Here is a 16,650-nt window from a genome sequence, read left to right on the forward strand (position 1 = left end):
TTGGAACATGGAAACACTCTTCCAGTTCCAAAACTAGCCCAGAGGGCAACGACAAATAATAAGTTCCTACAGCTAATGCAGCAACCCGTGCTCCATTTCCCACTGGTAGGTCGACTTCACCCTTGCTTAACTTTCTACTTCTTCTTAGTCCTTGTGGATTGGAACATAAGTGTGAGCCACAACCTGTATCTAATACCCAAGAAGTTGAATTAGCAAGTATACAATCTATAACGAAAATACCTGAAGATGGAACGACTGTTCCGTTCTTCTGATCTTCCTTTAGCTTCAAGCAATCTCTCTTCCAATGCCCCTTCTTCTTGCAGTAGAAGCATTCAGATTCAGAAGTGGGTTGACTGACCTTCCTCTTTTCAGATTTGGCGCCAGTTTGCTTAGTTGGGTTGGCCTTGTTGCCACCTTTCTTAGCATTCCTCTTCTTTCCAGATTTCTTGAACTTGCCCCCACGCACCATAAGCACATCTTGCTTATCACTTTTGAGCGTCTTTTCAGCGGTCTTCAGCATACCGTGAGGCTTAGTGAGCGTTTTGTCCAGACTATTCATATTGCAGTTCAGTTTGAATTGATCATACCCGTTATGAAGAGAATGGAGGATGGTGTCTACAGCCATTTCCTGAGAGAATTTCTTATCCAGCCGACTCATATTCTCAATGAGTCCAATCATTTTGAGAACATGTGGACTTACGGGCTCGCCTTTCTTAAGCTTGGTCTCAAGAATTTGCCTATGAGTCTCGAATCTTTCGACTCGAGCCAGATCTTGGAACATGTTCTTTAACTCACTGATGATCGTGAAAGCATATGAGTTGATGAACGTTTTCTGCAGATCTGCACTCATGGTGGCGAGCATTAGACATTTCACATCCTTGTTGGAATCAATCCAACGATTGAGGGCTGCCTGAGTGACCCCTTCGCCTGCGGCTTCGGGCATCGCCTCTTCCAGGACATACTCCTTTTCTTCCTGCATAAGAACTATTTGCAAGTTCCTTTGCCAGTCAAGGAAGTTTTTCCCGCTCAACTTCTCCTTTTCGAGAATTGATCGAATGTTGAATGAATTGTTGTTTGCCATAATTAAAACTACAATTGAAAAGAATAAACAAATAAATAACCATTCACAGTTTCTCGTAATAAACTTAAATTTTAGCATACATGCATAATTCAATGTTCATTAAGCATTTTATTCAAGTTATGTGTTCCGGCAGGTGTGAATAAAATGATTCCAAGACCCTAAAACCCATTGAAGAATTAAGCACATTATGTATTTAGACTCAATTCTAAAATCTTTTAGGTAAGCAAAAGCCTTTTGCTAATAGTCTAGAAACTACTCTTGGTTGATAGGTACGTCTAAGAACTTATTAGGTAAACCTATCGATTTTGCCACGACATAAAAGGACTCCTTACATATATCGTTGAGTTTCACCAAAACTAACATGTACTCACAATTATTTGTGTACCTTACCCCTTTAGGACCAATAAGTAACACCTCGCTGAGCGAAAACTATTACTAGATTGATGTAAAGGATATCCAAGCAAGTGTTTATTTTGGCATGGCACCTTTTAACTCAATTTTGAAGTTTGGAACTTAAGGCTCTTACTATGTTGGTTAGATTTTAAGTGAACTAAAATCCCTAATCATGCAACATAATCAAGCCACAATCTCATGCATATTTAAGACATATTTAAAGCAATAAATAACTTAAAGCGTGCATAAGATAAATGTGATCTAGTATGGCCCGACTTCATCTTGAAGCTTCAACTTCAAAGTCCGTCTCGAAAATGGTAACTTCGTCTTGAATTTCACCGTGGGAGGCGCCATTTTCTTCAAATAGGATAAGCTATAATTAAACTAATTACAACTATTTGATGGTACGCAGACCATATTTAAATTGAAAAACAAATTTGGTGCATTGGACCAATTACATTCAAATTAATGGTACGCAGACCATATTTTCTATCCTATTTGGGCCATACAAGTCACTCCATAACCTGCAAAATAGTACATATACAATATATACCATTCACCCATTCATTATCATGAATGACCCACATAGCTGGTTAGTAAAACACGTTATGCATCACATAAATATTTGCAGCAATTCATTAAGGGCACCAATAATCTACCAATTATTCAGTCCTTATTAATTCTAATCAAGTTGTTTAACCTTAAAGGATTTGTAGACCTAATCAAGAGTTTATGACTAAAAATGCTCCCACTTAAACCAATAAATTCATATGTTTTACTAATTTTAAACATAAAAATGTATTTCTAGTCTAACTGGAAACATACAAATTTAATTAAAATTTAAAGCTCATATAAATTTATAATCGAATCCATTAATTTAATTTATTTCAGTTGAATTAAACGAATTTAAATTAATTCAAGATTTAATTTTAGTAAAATAATTAGTATAAATAAAATTTATAATAATTATAATATTCAAAATTAAAATCCAAGAAAACAATTTAAATTACGAATTTTAAAATTAATTAAAATCGTTTCCGAACTGAAAATTAAAAAATTAAATTCAAAACGCATCAATCGGGTCAAGACGAGGCCATGGGCTTGCGCCCATGCCCCGTCGAGTCCTCGAGGCAGCATCGCCCCTCACGAGTGATCGCACAGCAAGGCACGAGCAGCTGCCACGCGCAAACGCAGCAAGCCGAGCCACGCTTGCGCGCAGCATCGCTCGCTGCTTCGTAACGCAGCAGTTGCTTGGCGAGGCTGGGCGAGGCATCGCTCGTTGCTGCGAGGCACCCCTCGCTGCTCGCGCGCGCGCCTGCCATTCTCGCTCGCCTTGCTTCTTCGCCCATCCGCCCATGCATCATTGCAGCACTCGACGCAAGGCAGGGCTGCTGCCTTGTGCTCGCGTGCTACTCGCCTTGCTCGCTGCATTCGAACCGCATGGGCGACGAGCTCCCTTGCTCGTCGTCGCATGTCCGCACTATACAACACCCCTTAAGGGTAACACGTAGCGTCCATTGCTTTGTGCGTGCAAGTTTTATGAGCGAATTGCATAAAATTAAAACTTTTATTTCCAAAATTAATGACAAATTAATAAATCATATTAATTTCATAATTTTAGGGCGAAAAATTGAAAATTTATTTAATTTCCGATTAACATGGATTCAAATCTAGGTCATAAAAATTTAAAATTTAATACAAATTAACAATTTTTATGGTGGTTTTAATCATTGGTACCTAATTAAATTACTAATTAATTATGAAAATCAAATTAATTCTAAATTATTCGAATTCAACAAATTAATCATAATTACAAATTCGGTTGTATAATTAACAAGGCTAGGCATTCAAACTTGTTAAACATATACAGTAGGTCAATCAAAGATTCAAGATTTATCAACAAGAATCGCAAATATTTAATTTAACATCTTAAATTTACAAACTTTTGCCTTCGAAAAACTAAAACCTCCGAAAAGTCATAGTTATGCTTCGAATTTGGGAATTCTGGGTTTCGGCGAAAAATATTTTTTTGTCAAAATTTTAGAATGCCTTTTACATGCGGAATTGACATAAAAATCACTCGATTTGGATGAGTAACGAAGAAACTGCTGAAAAACTGCGTACATATAATTAAATAAACGCAATTTGCAATTAATTAACAATTACGAAAATTAATCACCCCTTTTAATTCTTTGCAAATTTGTAAAATTTAACCATGTTTATGCAATTTAGATTATGAAAATAATAAGAGGCTCGTGATACCACTGTTAGGTTATGATACATATGACAAAACATAAATCATGCGGAAAAACCATAAAGTCAGGAAACATATTATTTACACATAATCATTTAGCATAGTTTAGATGCATACACTTTGTAGCGTGCCCTCCCTAGTTGCGCCCAAACCGAACAAGAACAAGTCTTTAGGACTCCAAGTGTCGTCCCTCCGTAGATAGTCCACAGCACGTCCGGATCCGCCTTAAGCTTGACCAACTAGAATCGCCCTTAAGGTTGCTTAGGAATTTCGGCTATTATGGTGCAAGTGTTTGGCTGATTTTGCTTAAAAACCTTACCTTTGAATACTTCAATTGTGTCTATAAATTATGACCCTAGGCACCTATTTATAGAGGTATGGAAAAGGAATTATAATCCTACTAGGATTTGGATTTATTAATTAGAATCCTATTTGAACTCTAAATAATAAATTTAATCTATTAGGATTAGGATTTAATCAATACACGAATTCCGATAGGATTAGGATTCGTTACGAACATGAGCATCATATGGCCACGAGCATCGCACCACCCGCGCAGGCCTTGCGGCCCACACGAGCAGTCGCTGCTCGTAGACCAACAACATGCTCAGCGTGCGCGCGCCAAAGGCCTTGTTGGGCCTGGCCTTGCGCTGGGCCTGGCGAGGCTGTGGCAGCTCCATGTTGGGCGCTCGGCTTGCTGGGCGCGGGCCTGGCTTCGTGCTCCTTCGGCTAGCAAGCCTCGTCCGATGCTAATTCGTACGATGCGCTTCCGATTAAATTCCTGGTTCCGGAATTCATTTCCGATACGAACAATATTTAATATTTCCGATTCCGGAATTAATTTCCATTTCGAACAAATATTTAATATTTCCGTTTCCGGAATTATTTTCCGATTCCGATAATATTTCCGATTCTGACAATATTTCCGTTTCCGGCAATATTTCCGATTCCGGTAATATTTCCATTTCCAATAATATTTTCCGATACGTACCATGTTTCCGTTTCCGGCAACATCTACGACTTGGATAATATTTATATTTCCGATACGATCCATATTTCCGTTTCCGGTAATATCATCGTTTCCGGAGTATTCATTTCTTGCTTGTGACGATCTCAGCTCCCACTGAAACCAAGATCAGTCGATTCCGAATATCCATAGATGGAGTATTTAGTGCCATTAAATACTTGATCCGTTTACGTACTATTTGTGTGACCCTAAGGGTTCAGTCAAGAGTAAGCTGTGGATTAATATCATTAATTCCACTTGAACTGAAGCGGCGTCTAGCTAGGCATTCAGCTCACTTGATCTCACTGAATTATTAACTTGTTAATTAATACTGAACCACATTTATTAGACTTAATATTATATGCATACTTGGACCAAGGGCATTATTTCCTTCAATAATGTATGTTATATTTTTCCATGTAAATACAAATATAATCTTTTTAAATGAATAGTAATAAATTAAATAAAAATGACTGCAAAAAAATCAAAAGGGAATAAATGATTGAACTTATAAACGTACAATTCTTTTCTTTAATTCCACCTTAAAAGTGGAAGTGCAGTGTAATTATGAGTACAAAAGAGAGAAACATTGACGTAGTCAACTTTTTTGATTTTCAGATATGAGGCTTAGATTGGAAGGTTGTTGATCGACCGCCGATCTTGCGTCACCACGAAAATCCGTTAACAACACCACTTATATGGACACATATTTACAAAAAGTAAAGCCCACTAAAAGTAAAATCCAGAGTAACGTCTAGGCCACACACTAGTTAGAGAATTGAATAATGGTACTTTTGGGGTAAAAGTTTGCCAAAAAAAGAAAAAAAAATCACAATAGAAAGAATAAAAAAGAACATCAATTCGAAAAACGAGAAGAAATTTCAGGAACGGAATGATTAATATTTAAAAGATATAACCATTATTTTTATGATACTAGTATATCTCGATATTCGAGTTCTTCACTTGCATGTAAAATAAATTATTATTTTTATTTAAATTGTATTATTTTTTAATTTTAAATGAAAAATATATATTTACAAGTTCTACCAATACTTCTTTTAGTTTGAGAAAAAATATACAAGAGTATTAAGTTTGACTTAACATTTTAGGAAAGTTAAGTTTTAGAAAAATAAAATGAACATTGACATGTTTTAGTAACAAAATAGACCATTTTTTTGATGAGAATAACAAATTAATTTTTTATGAACACATAATTTTCTATTTATTTATAACTATAATAGGAAATTGGTATGCAATGGGTGCGCCATCTCCTTTAATTTTGATTTTATATTTACTACTTTAAAATAATTTATTCACACATCTTTCTCTTTCTTCACCACATACTCACCTCCAAAAAGTCTTTACCACTAGGTCAAGTCTTCTCCACTTTTCCTCACTTACATTTGATTTTTTAAAAATATTTTTTACCAATATTTTAAATACAACAAAATAGTACACGTGTCATACAAGATCAAAAGTCATAATTACCAAACAAAAAATATGTTACAACTTACAATTACTTCAAAATTTCTAGCTAATGTCTTCATATTTAATTTTGATAAAGTATGGAGAAAATATTTTGATCTAATTATTATTAAAAGGAAAAAAAGACTATTTTATGATTCAAGATAAACCTGCAATAGTGCATATTTTCTAAATTTCATAAACTTGTAGCATATTTCTATATATGAGCAAACTATGATTAGTTGATAGTTGTATTATTCTTTATAAAATTTTACATAAAATTGACATAACATGGAAAAATGACTATAATTACTTGGACCAATCATGCATCTTTATCACGGTTCCAAAGTCCGAACCGTTGCACGCACGATAGAATCCATCTTCTTTAACTGCCCAATAACAAAGCCTGCTATCAGAGTTTCCGTCATGCTTATCACTAAAAACATCAAAAATTATATTCTTGGCCCCCCAATAGAAATGACAAAAATATCGAGTTGTATGAAAAATATTGTCCTTAAAACCAATATGAAATGATTGTCCTTCTTGAAGAATGGTGATACCTAGATCATCATCCTTTGATTGGCAACGAAGCGTGACAGATCCGTTTTTGAGTCTATTGCTGATGTAGACGTCATAATGATGAGTACTGCCACATACCAATGGAAGAAAGTTAAATTGTAATAGAAGTTGAGTACAAATTAGAAATGTGATCAGTTGGTTTATAAAAAGACCCATTGTTTTTTTTCTTTTGATATTGAGAAAATGAACATATATATTACGAGAAAAGTAAATTTAGCTTATATAGCAGAGTTGTTTTGTACCACCGACCCTTTTTTAATTCCTGTAACGGATAATCAAGGAAAGGATAATAATCAAGGATCGTGATATACACAATCATGTCCTTGATATATGCAATCAATCCTTTACGTTAATATCTTTGTGATTCACGTAATCAAGGCCCTTATTCCATTTTCTTATTTTGTAGATATAAATCAATGATATTATTTGTATATTTTCTATCTATGTAAATAATCCTTTCTTGTATAGTTGTAGCTTGTAATATATAAATATATAATCAGCTAATCGTAATACAATAAACTAAGATTTCTCATATTCTCTATAGTTCCATATTTCCGTGAGGGTTTTGGATCCTCTACAGTTCTAAAATAACTCTATAAGGTAGAGTTTGAACAATATCAACCATTAAATGAAAAATCAATGGCTCATATATTATCTTTTCATCCCTCCCTATTTTTTCCCATTTCCACTAATATGAGCCATTGATTTTAAAACGTTTGGTTTAGATAAAACTCTACCTTGTAAAGTTTATACTCCATATTATTTTGTTCCAAAACAGTTTTATTCCAACTTATTCTACCCATTTTTTTTAATTGAATCACTTTCCTTATTTGACATTTTTTTAAATGCATCTTACATTTCTTAACTTTCTACCATCTATCTATAATCTATCTATCTATAACTCTATACCATTACCGAATGAAAAACACCATTACCGAATGAACGTTTCACTTCCTGATACAATATTTTTAATGCTTTTTTATGTTAAACAAAACTGGTAAAATAAATTTGGCAATTACCTATTATAATATAGTCAAATTAAAGGAATAAAATAAAAGTAATTAGAATTAACAAGGAAATTCGGTTGATTGACTAAATAAATTGTAATCTTTAACTATTTTATTTACCTAATAAAAATAATTTTGGCTAAAGGGCCTTGACATCCAAATATATGGTAAAAATAATTGCACTTTATATATTTATATATGCTGACAGAAAGGATATTTATATATACATGACTTATATACATAAAATAAAAGTGATCTTTGACATATAAACCGAAAAAGCAAAATATTGTTAGAATATTCACATCCATTGCATTATTCGTATATACATAGAAAGTAATCCCACACCTAATTATGTATAGTTTGTTTTTCTTACGTCCAAAAGTAGAAATGTAATCCTATAGACTACCTCATTTAACGTAAACATATTCATAATCAAAAGGTTGGATGCGTGCATAATCAAAAGAAGCCTTCCAAATCCATTGCCACCCATTATCTTATTTTCTCCATTGTTCTAACTCCTCTCAAGTTTCAAGAACAAGATGCACACATGTAAACATATTTTCTAATTTACTCACCCTTCATTTTCTGAACTAATATGAGGAAGATTGTTTCTTATCACTTAAAAGTAAAGCTCCTCAAGAAAAGACCAGCACGACGCATCTTAATTAACAAGGTCTTTCAAAAGATCTTTACATGAAACATTGTTCAATTTGATGGACACATGAAGAACCCACAAATGTCTTTGAGCCACAACATTAAGTACCATGATAAAATAAAAGATCGTTATAAATTATTTCTACACTTGACCAACAAGGTACTGTAGACACCTACTTTTGTCCCCATTCCCGAAAGGGAAAGTTCGATGATGAAAACGTAAATCTCCACTTGACAACGCATCTCCTATAAAATAACGAATCTCATTACCCCTTTTCATTTCACCCGAAACCTGCTATTTATAGAAACCTGCTATTTATGGAAACCTGTTAAAAATAGTAACTGCCGTAATCGGTAGTTGTTAAAAGTGGCAAGTCATAAAAGATAGAAACCTGTCAGAATTAGGTGTTGCACTCCAACATAAATCCTAAATGAGATAGAAATTGCGAGAGAATCCTATTCCTAATATGATTCGAAAATAAGAGTCACGTATTAATTAAAATCCTAACGAGCCTAGAGTTCGTAACGGGCCCGGACGCATCCCGTCACAAGGTTAATACGCACTAAAAGACTCGATTAAGTCTCATACACTCCGGATTCTAAGAGTCCGAATCTGACAAAGAAACGGCCTAAACAGCAATTTCAACGCCCAGCCCTGGGCGCTGAAATTGCCTGGATCCTATTTTCAACGCCCAGAGCTGGGCGCCGAAATCTTTGACGCCCAGGTCTGGGCGCTGAAAATACCTGGGACGTGTTTTTTCCTAATTCCTCGTAGATTAGAGTTCTACAATTCTATCTTCCCACGAACTCTTTTCTATAAATAGGGCCTTAAGTTCGACGTGAAAAGGACACACAACACACAATTATATTCTGAGTATTGACTCTAAACCCCTAAGCCTAAGCCTCACGCTGCAAAACTGATCACGCGTTCTGTCGCAATCGATCTATAAATCGAACAGAATGTATCCCGTCCCATAATTTGAGATTCGTTAAATAAAAGGAGAAATAGCAAAGTTAAAGTGGTTAGTTTTCTGAGAACCGTGACGCACCTCTCAAGGGTGCGTCGTAATGTGTCCCTTTTCCATGGTTTAAATGCTTTCCTCGCCCTTTTATGAACTGTTAAACTAACTAAAATCTGATTGTTCGATCACGCTTAATAAATATGATATTTTTGGGAAATTTGATTATCATGCTAGGTCCCTTAAAACAATCTAAATCAGATAATCGCGTTCGATCTAGTACTATATGTTGCATATTATTAAAATCAACTCAGATTAGTTTAATAGTTAACGCATGTCCCTTCAATTATTTATGCTGAGCTAGTAAGGATATCCTGCCTCTGGAGTTATCGAAGAGCGAGTACTCCTCTCGGTAGTTACAGTCCCCCAAACCCTCAATCTCTACCCTGCGGGTGTACGTTGAGCGATCCCCACCACCAGGGATCACAAAGGAACCTACGGCCGTCGTGGTCAAACATAATTGCACTCCCTTTATGTCACGGGTTTTGTCAGTTTTTCTCATTGTCTTTAAAAACTGAATGGCGACTCCTATATTACTAGTCAATTGGGTGTAAACTCACAGGAAATCCAATTACACTTGATTTGACAAAAAGAAGCGTCACACCCACGAGGGACGAGGTCACGCATTAGCCTCGTGCTTTTTCGACCCCCTCACAGGTACAGTTTAGATATTTAAAAGAAAAACCAGCGTTTGAAACTTCTGATGGAAATGAGTTAAGGAAGTCAACTTCAACCATCATATTTATCTTTAGTTACAATTTTTAATTTGTTACTCTGTATCAACGTAAACTAGCTCTCGAGCTTGTTTGTTGAACAAACACTTATATAGTGGTTGTTAGCAGTCCTTAGATTTCTAATTTCATTGAGGATTTGCGATTTTAGTGGGAATATAAGATTTAAATAGAGGTGGAATTTGAAGGCTAGAAGAATATATAAATCAAATGGTAAATTAACATTGAGGGTTAAAGAGGGAGATGGAGTGGGAGAGGTCCAATGAATATGTAAATTAAATGGAGAATTGATGTTGAATTATGAGGTGGAAGAGCGCAATTTTTTGGCTGCCCTCGGGTACAGCCAAGCTGGCTGTACCCCTAATCAAACGACGTCGTGTGATGCGGGTACAGCCAGCGCTGGCTGTACCCCCCCGAAAACGACGTCGTTCAGCGTATTTTTATCCCCTTCCTGAGTTTCCTAAGTTAGACAACTCTTTAATTTTTTGTTTCTTCTTCTTCAAGTTGCGATATATCTTGTTCTTAGGGTTTATTTCGATTTTTTCTCTCCTATTTTCTCTCTCCTCTGTTTCCATGGATCTCGCAGTTATGGAAAATTCTGAAGCTCTTTTCGAATCTAATTCTGGAATTTTAAGTACATTGATGTCAGAACGTAAGTTTATATTTTTATTATTTTCATTTATTTGTTTTGATTTCAATGTTTTTGGTTTTGATTGTTTTCGATTTTATATTTTGATTTTGGATAAAATGTGTTTAGAATTTTGTTATTTTTCGTGTTTTCGCTGGATATTTCGATTTTGATTTGTTTCTTTGTTTTTGTTTTCTGCAGATTTTCTTATTTTTTTACAATTGTACGTTATTTTTTGTTCGATTTTTATTCATAATTTTATTTATTATCAATGTATATAATGTTAATGAATTTTTAGCTCAGATCTTATGAACATTATATATTTTGATAAAATACATATTATGTTATGAATTTTTGAATTGTTCTGTCCCAAAAGAAAATATTGTTCATTGTTGACTTATAACATTCTTAACAAATATATGAATATTCAGTTCAAGGAAATTGAACATTGTCTACAACAATAATGAACATTTTATTGAATGACTTTGAATGTTACGTATATTAGTAATGAACATTGCATTAAAATATATTGAATATTTTTTATTTAGATAATGAACATTGTATTGTATTATATTGAACTTTCTATTAAGAGTTATTGATCATTACCTATGTTACAATGAACATTTAATCAAGTATTTTATCATTATTTATAATTTATAATGAACATTTTATTTAATGATTTTGAATATTACCTATGTTCGTAATTACCATTTTATTTAAGTACATTGAACAATACCTAATTAAGCAATGGACATTCTATTTTTAACATTACTATTTTAATATTGAATATTTTATTTAAGGATATTGAACATTTCAAATTTCCATTGTTAGTTATTATTGAAATTGATCATTCACTATTTTAACATTGAACAATCACTAGTTTAACATTGAACATTTCTTCCTTTCGCAGTGAATAAGGAAGTAAGTGTTTTTGTTGAAGGGTCAGAATCTATGTTAATGATGAAGGAAGTTAAAAATGAAGACGAAGCTTATGATTTGTATAATGAATATGCTTTTAGTAAAGGTTTTGGTATTAGGGTTGGGAAAGGTCGGAAGCGTCAAAACAGTGAATTTTATACTATGAAACGGTTCTTGTGTAGCTGCGAAGGGATTAAAGATGAAAAAAGGAAGAGAACAAGGTCTTATGCTAGATTGGATACGCGTACTGGGTGTACTGCTTTTGTTCAGTTTTCTATTGGTAAAGATGGTGTATGGACGGTTGTGAATCATAATATGATTCATAATCATGCTATGGTTCCTCTAAATAAGAGGCATTTGATAAGATCACAAATGAAGGTTAGTAAGGAGGCTCTTTACTTTATGTCTACTTTAAAAGCTAGTGGTGTTAAAGTGTCTGATACCTTGAGGGTTTTGAGGAAAGAAGTAGGCGGATCACCTATGGTCGGTTTTACAGCTAGTGATGCTTATAATGCTTTATCACATGCAAAAGCTAATAAACTTGAAGGTCATGACTGTCATCAGTTAATCAAGTATTTTGCTCAGAGAAATTCCAGTGAAGAAGGTTTTTATTATGACTTTGAGCTTAGTGAAGAAGAGGGACTTTTAAGTTTCTTTTGGCGTGATGGTCGGATGAAGAGAGATTATGATTATTTTGGGGATTTATTGGTTTTTGATACTACTTATAGGACCAATAAATATGATATGATTTGTGCTCCTTTTGTTGGTATGAACCATCATTCTAATAATGTTATGTTTGGAATGGGTTTTGTTATCAATGAAAAAACCGAATCTTTTAATTGGCTTTTTCAAACTTTCCTTACATCCATGGGTGGAAATCCCCCAATAACCATTATGACAGACCAAGCTCCATCCATTGCTGCTGGGATAAGGAATGTTTTTCCAGATGCTAGACATAGATTATGTACGTGGCATATTGGGGAGAATTCAAAGAAGCATATTGGGCAGTATAGAGCTTTAGATGGTTTTTCTGACATATTCAATATAATTATCTTCTGAAGTATTGTGAAACTGCTGCTGAGTTTGAATATCATTGGCCAAGGTAATTAATTTGGATTACTTATTTACTTTTAATTAATAAATAATATGTACTTGTAACCTTATGAGCATCTACTTACAAACAAATGAACATTTAGGAATTTCATGTTATTACTAAGTTATATGCTTTCTGACTTTGATCAAATAGGTATATTCCGATGAACAAATTTGATTTTTATATTGAACATTTTGTTTTTCAGAATGTTGACTCACTATAAATGCGTTGAAAATCCATGGTTGAAGAATTTATATACAATTAGAGAGATGTGGTGTCCTGCTTATTCTAAGAATTATTGGTCTGGTGGTGTGTTATCATCACAGCGATGTGAAACTACCAACAAGTCAGTTTCCCATCGACTTGATAAGACACAAGGGTTATGTGATTTTTATCATGTTTTTTTGGATGTTATTTCTGATTGGAGGAGCAAAGAGAATGGTCATGACTACAGAAATTGGAAAGGTAGACCAGAAGTTGCAGCTGCAAATTGCGGAATTCTTCTTCATGCGAGAAAGATTTACACTATAGAAGCATATGTTTTGTTTGAAGAACAATTTCTTAAAGGGATGGCATGTTCTTAAGAAGAAATACGTGGAAACACAGCTATAGAGAAAAGTTATTATGTGTGGAGGCCTAAAAAAGACTTGATTAAACATGAAGTTCGGTTTAACCAAGAGACTTTTGCAGTGGATTGTACTTGTCAGTACTTTACTGAAATGGGTTTTTTATGTTCTCATGCGCTTCGTGTTTATCATGTGCATTGTGTCCCAGAGATTCCCAATCTTTATATATTGAAGAGGTGGACAAAAGCGGCTATGTGCAGTCATTTGGTTGAAGATGATGGTGAAAAGTCTAATATAGTTGCGGCTTCTGTTTGGAGGGCACAGACCCTTAGGAATTTTGTTAAGCTTGTTATGTCTAGTCAATATTCTCTTCAAGCTAGGGCTGAGGTTGATTCTGCCTTTGGTCTTTTAAAAGAAAAAGTGGAGAGTATTAGGGGTACTATTGATTTTTCTGATCCTAAAGAGGGTGAAGATATCTTTGTGCCGTTAGTAAAAAACCCACAGAATTTAAGGAAAAAAGGTGAGAGGAATGACAGATTGAAGGGTACAGTTGAGAAAATCTACAATAAAGCTAAAGGGAATTGGAGGAGGAGGAAAGCAAAATTTACAGATGCAACAAGGTTTAAGGCTCAATCTGCAGTCATGGTAAATATTTAATAATATTGAACATATATGTTTTATAAACTGATCATTTGCTTATAACTAATTGAACATTTTTGTTTTTTTTTTTTTTGCTTGGTTTTTGCAGGAGTTGGATGAAGTTGGTGCTCCTGTGATTTTTTCTAATTCTCTTAATGACTCATCTGATCTAGTTGTACTAGATCCATCACTATTTCAGGGTTTTTTTCTTGCGAAGTTTGATCATTTAGTTATAAATATAGTAACATTTACTTGATAAATGATCACTATATTATTTCAGGTTGATGCTTCTTTTCCGAAGCCACCTCCAAAATATTTTAGAAGAGGTGCTGCTGTTGATAAAAATGTAGAATCATCGGACAAGGTAGATATTAATATTTAATTCTTTAAAGTGAATATTTAAATTTCTGTTTTTGAATGTCTTTACATTTTGTGTCAATTTTAGGAAAACAATTCAACAAATGAAACATCAAATGATTCATATGTTCATGGAAGTACTAAAACCGATGCATGTACAAAAGTTAAAGCACCATTGGCTACTAAAGCACCATCGGCTACTAAAGCACCATCGGCTACTAAAGCAACATCGGCTACTAAAGCACCATTGGTTAATAAAGCACCATCGGCTACTAAAGCACCATCGGTTAATAAAGCACCATTGGCTACTAAAGGAACATCAGCCACTAAAGCAAAAAAGGATCAGCAGAGATTTGAGTATAATATCAAGAGTGCATTTGACTTGGGACTTTCACCAACACCGATGCTTACTAAAGTTTCATCTGTTACTAAAGCTCCATCTTGTACTGAAGCTAAAGTTCAAGGACCTATTCATGCTTCAGAAATTATTCAAGTAGTACCTACAGTTCACGGATCTATTCAGGCTGAAAAAATTACTCAAGTTGGATCTAAGGTTCAAGGACCTCAAGTTTCATTGGTTACTAAACCTCCGTTGGGTACTAAAGGATCTCATCAATCTGCTAATGATCAAGCTTATTTGAAATTTAAGTATGATGCTTTCTTAGCTCTTTTTGATGAATCAATGGCTGCTGAAGAAGCCAATAAAAGTCAATGATTTAGTAACTGTTGATTATTGAGTTGAACATTTAGTTTTAATAGAATGAACATTGAGTTCAAACATTTTGAACATATAGTTTTAAAAGAATGAACATTGAGTTCAAGTAGTACGTGCTCTTTTTCTGTTTGATCATTTAGTTTTAATAGAATGAACATTGAGGTCAAACATTTTGAACATCACCTTTTTTCATAATATTTTATGTTTGAATTTTTTTTTTTTTAAGGCATCCTTCTGAAGTTTATGAACATTTTAGTCAAATATATTCAACATTATCTACTTTTGTTCACTTGATTTTGAACAATACGTATTTGTCAATGTGTTTTCTTTAAAGGTTTTGAACAATACGTATTTCAAAGTGAATATTCTATATGAAAATTTTGAGCATTAAGTATTTTAATAATGAACATTTTATTGAAATACAATAAATATCAGTAATTTAATAATTGAACGTTGTATGAATCATATTGATTATTACCTATTTTTACAATGAACATTGTTTAACGATATTAATCATTATATGTAACTTTCATAAATCAAGCAGTTAAAAAATATTTATTTTGTATGCATTATTGATTTGGAGTATTTGTTTGTGCATTGGATTTTCTACAGCAAAGGAAACTGAATATTAAACATAAAGGAAATGAACACCAAGTTATATGTTTTTGAACAAACCACCAAAATACCAAAATATTGTCTTTACATTGTACTAAAAATCTATCTATTGTTTGTTAACCTTGAAATACTATCTGCTTAATTTTTCATTAACTCCTCCATGCTTCATTTATGTTTGACTCATGCATTTCATTTTGCTTTGAAAGCATTAGGAGACCACAGAAAGTGACACGAAGCTTCCTTATTTGATTTGTCTGTATATCAAAAATAAAAATAAAAAAATAAAAAATGTTTTATAAAATCCAAATATTAAATTATAAATTTGAGGAATATAAAAGAAATTCAACAGGCAGAACAATAAAACAGAAAAGACCAAAACAATAAAAATAAATGAACAAAATACAAAAGAAGAATGAACAAAATTCAACTTACATCATTTGCCTTCAAGTCACATATCCATTCATGTTCTGGATCACCAGTGTAGGTCTCCATGTGCTTCATGACATACACACCGCAGTTTGTATAGTCTTTCATGCTTCTCCATTTCATCTTGACCAAATTCATTTCATACTTTTGCATTGGTTCTACCTCATAACCAAATGTGCCCATATATTTTGCAAAAGCATCCAACTGGAATTTATGTTCATAAATGTAAGATAATTATCTACGATGTTTCAAATATACATTTTATGAATGATTTATTTCTTACCACAACTTCTGGGTGTCCCTCATATTTATCCTCAAATTTTACATTTCTTGGTAGAGGCCTGTTGTCAATTACATCCACAGTTGCATTGTAATGGTTGATGACTAGGAGATAGAAGTGTTTTGCAGCAAGAACAGGGATGAATATCTGAAAAAGAGGTAATTATTTAACTTAAAAACAATGAACAAATTACATACATTAAAATGAACATTAAAGTTTGAAGAA

General features: G+C 33.5%; 1 protein-coding gene across 1 annotated transcript; it reads left to right on the forward strand.

The window, feature by feature from the left end:
* Positions 1 to 10,478: 10,478 nt before the first annotated feature.
* Positions 10,479 to 13,411, forward strand: LOC110786900 (protein FAR1-RELATED SEQUENCE 5-like). The gene is made up of 3 exons (XM_056841322.1): positions 10,479 to 10,575; positions 11,727 to 12,741; positions 13,033 to 13,411. Exons 1-3 carry the CDS (start codon positions 10,479 to 10,481, stop codon positions 13,409 to 13,411), a joined length of 1,491 nt encoding a protein of 496 aa, XP_056697300.1.
* Positions 13,412 to 16,650: the final 3,239 nt, after the last annotated feature.

The sequence above is a fragment of the Spinacia oleracea genome, chromosome 4 (assembly GCF_020520425.1).
Source record: "Spinacia oleracea cultivar Varoflay chromosome 4, BTI_SOV_V1, whole genome shotgun sequence".
Taxonomy (NCBI): Eukaryota; Viridiplantae; Streptophyta; class Magnoliopsida; order Caryophyllales; family Amaranthaceae; genus Spinacia; species Spinacia oleracea.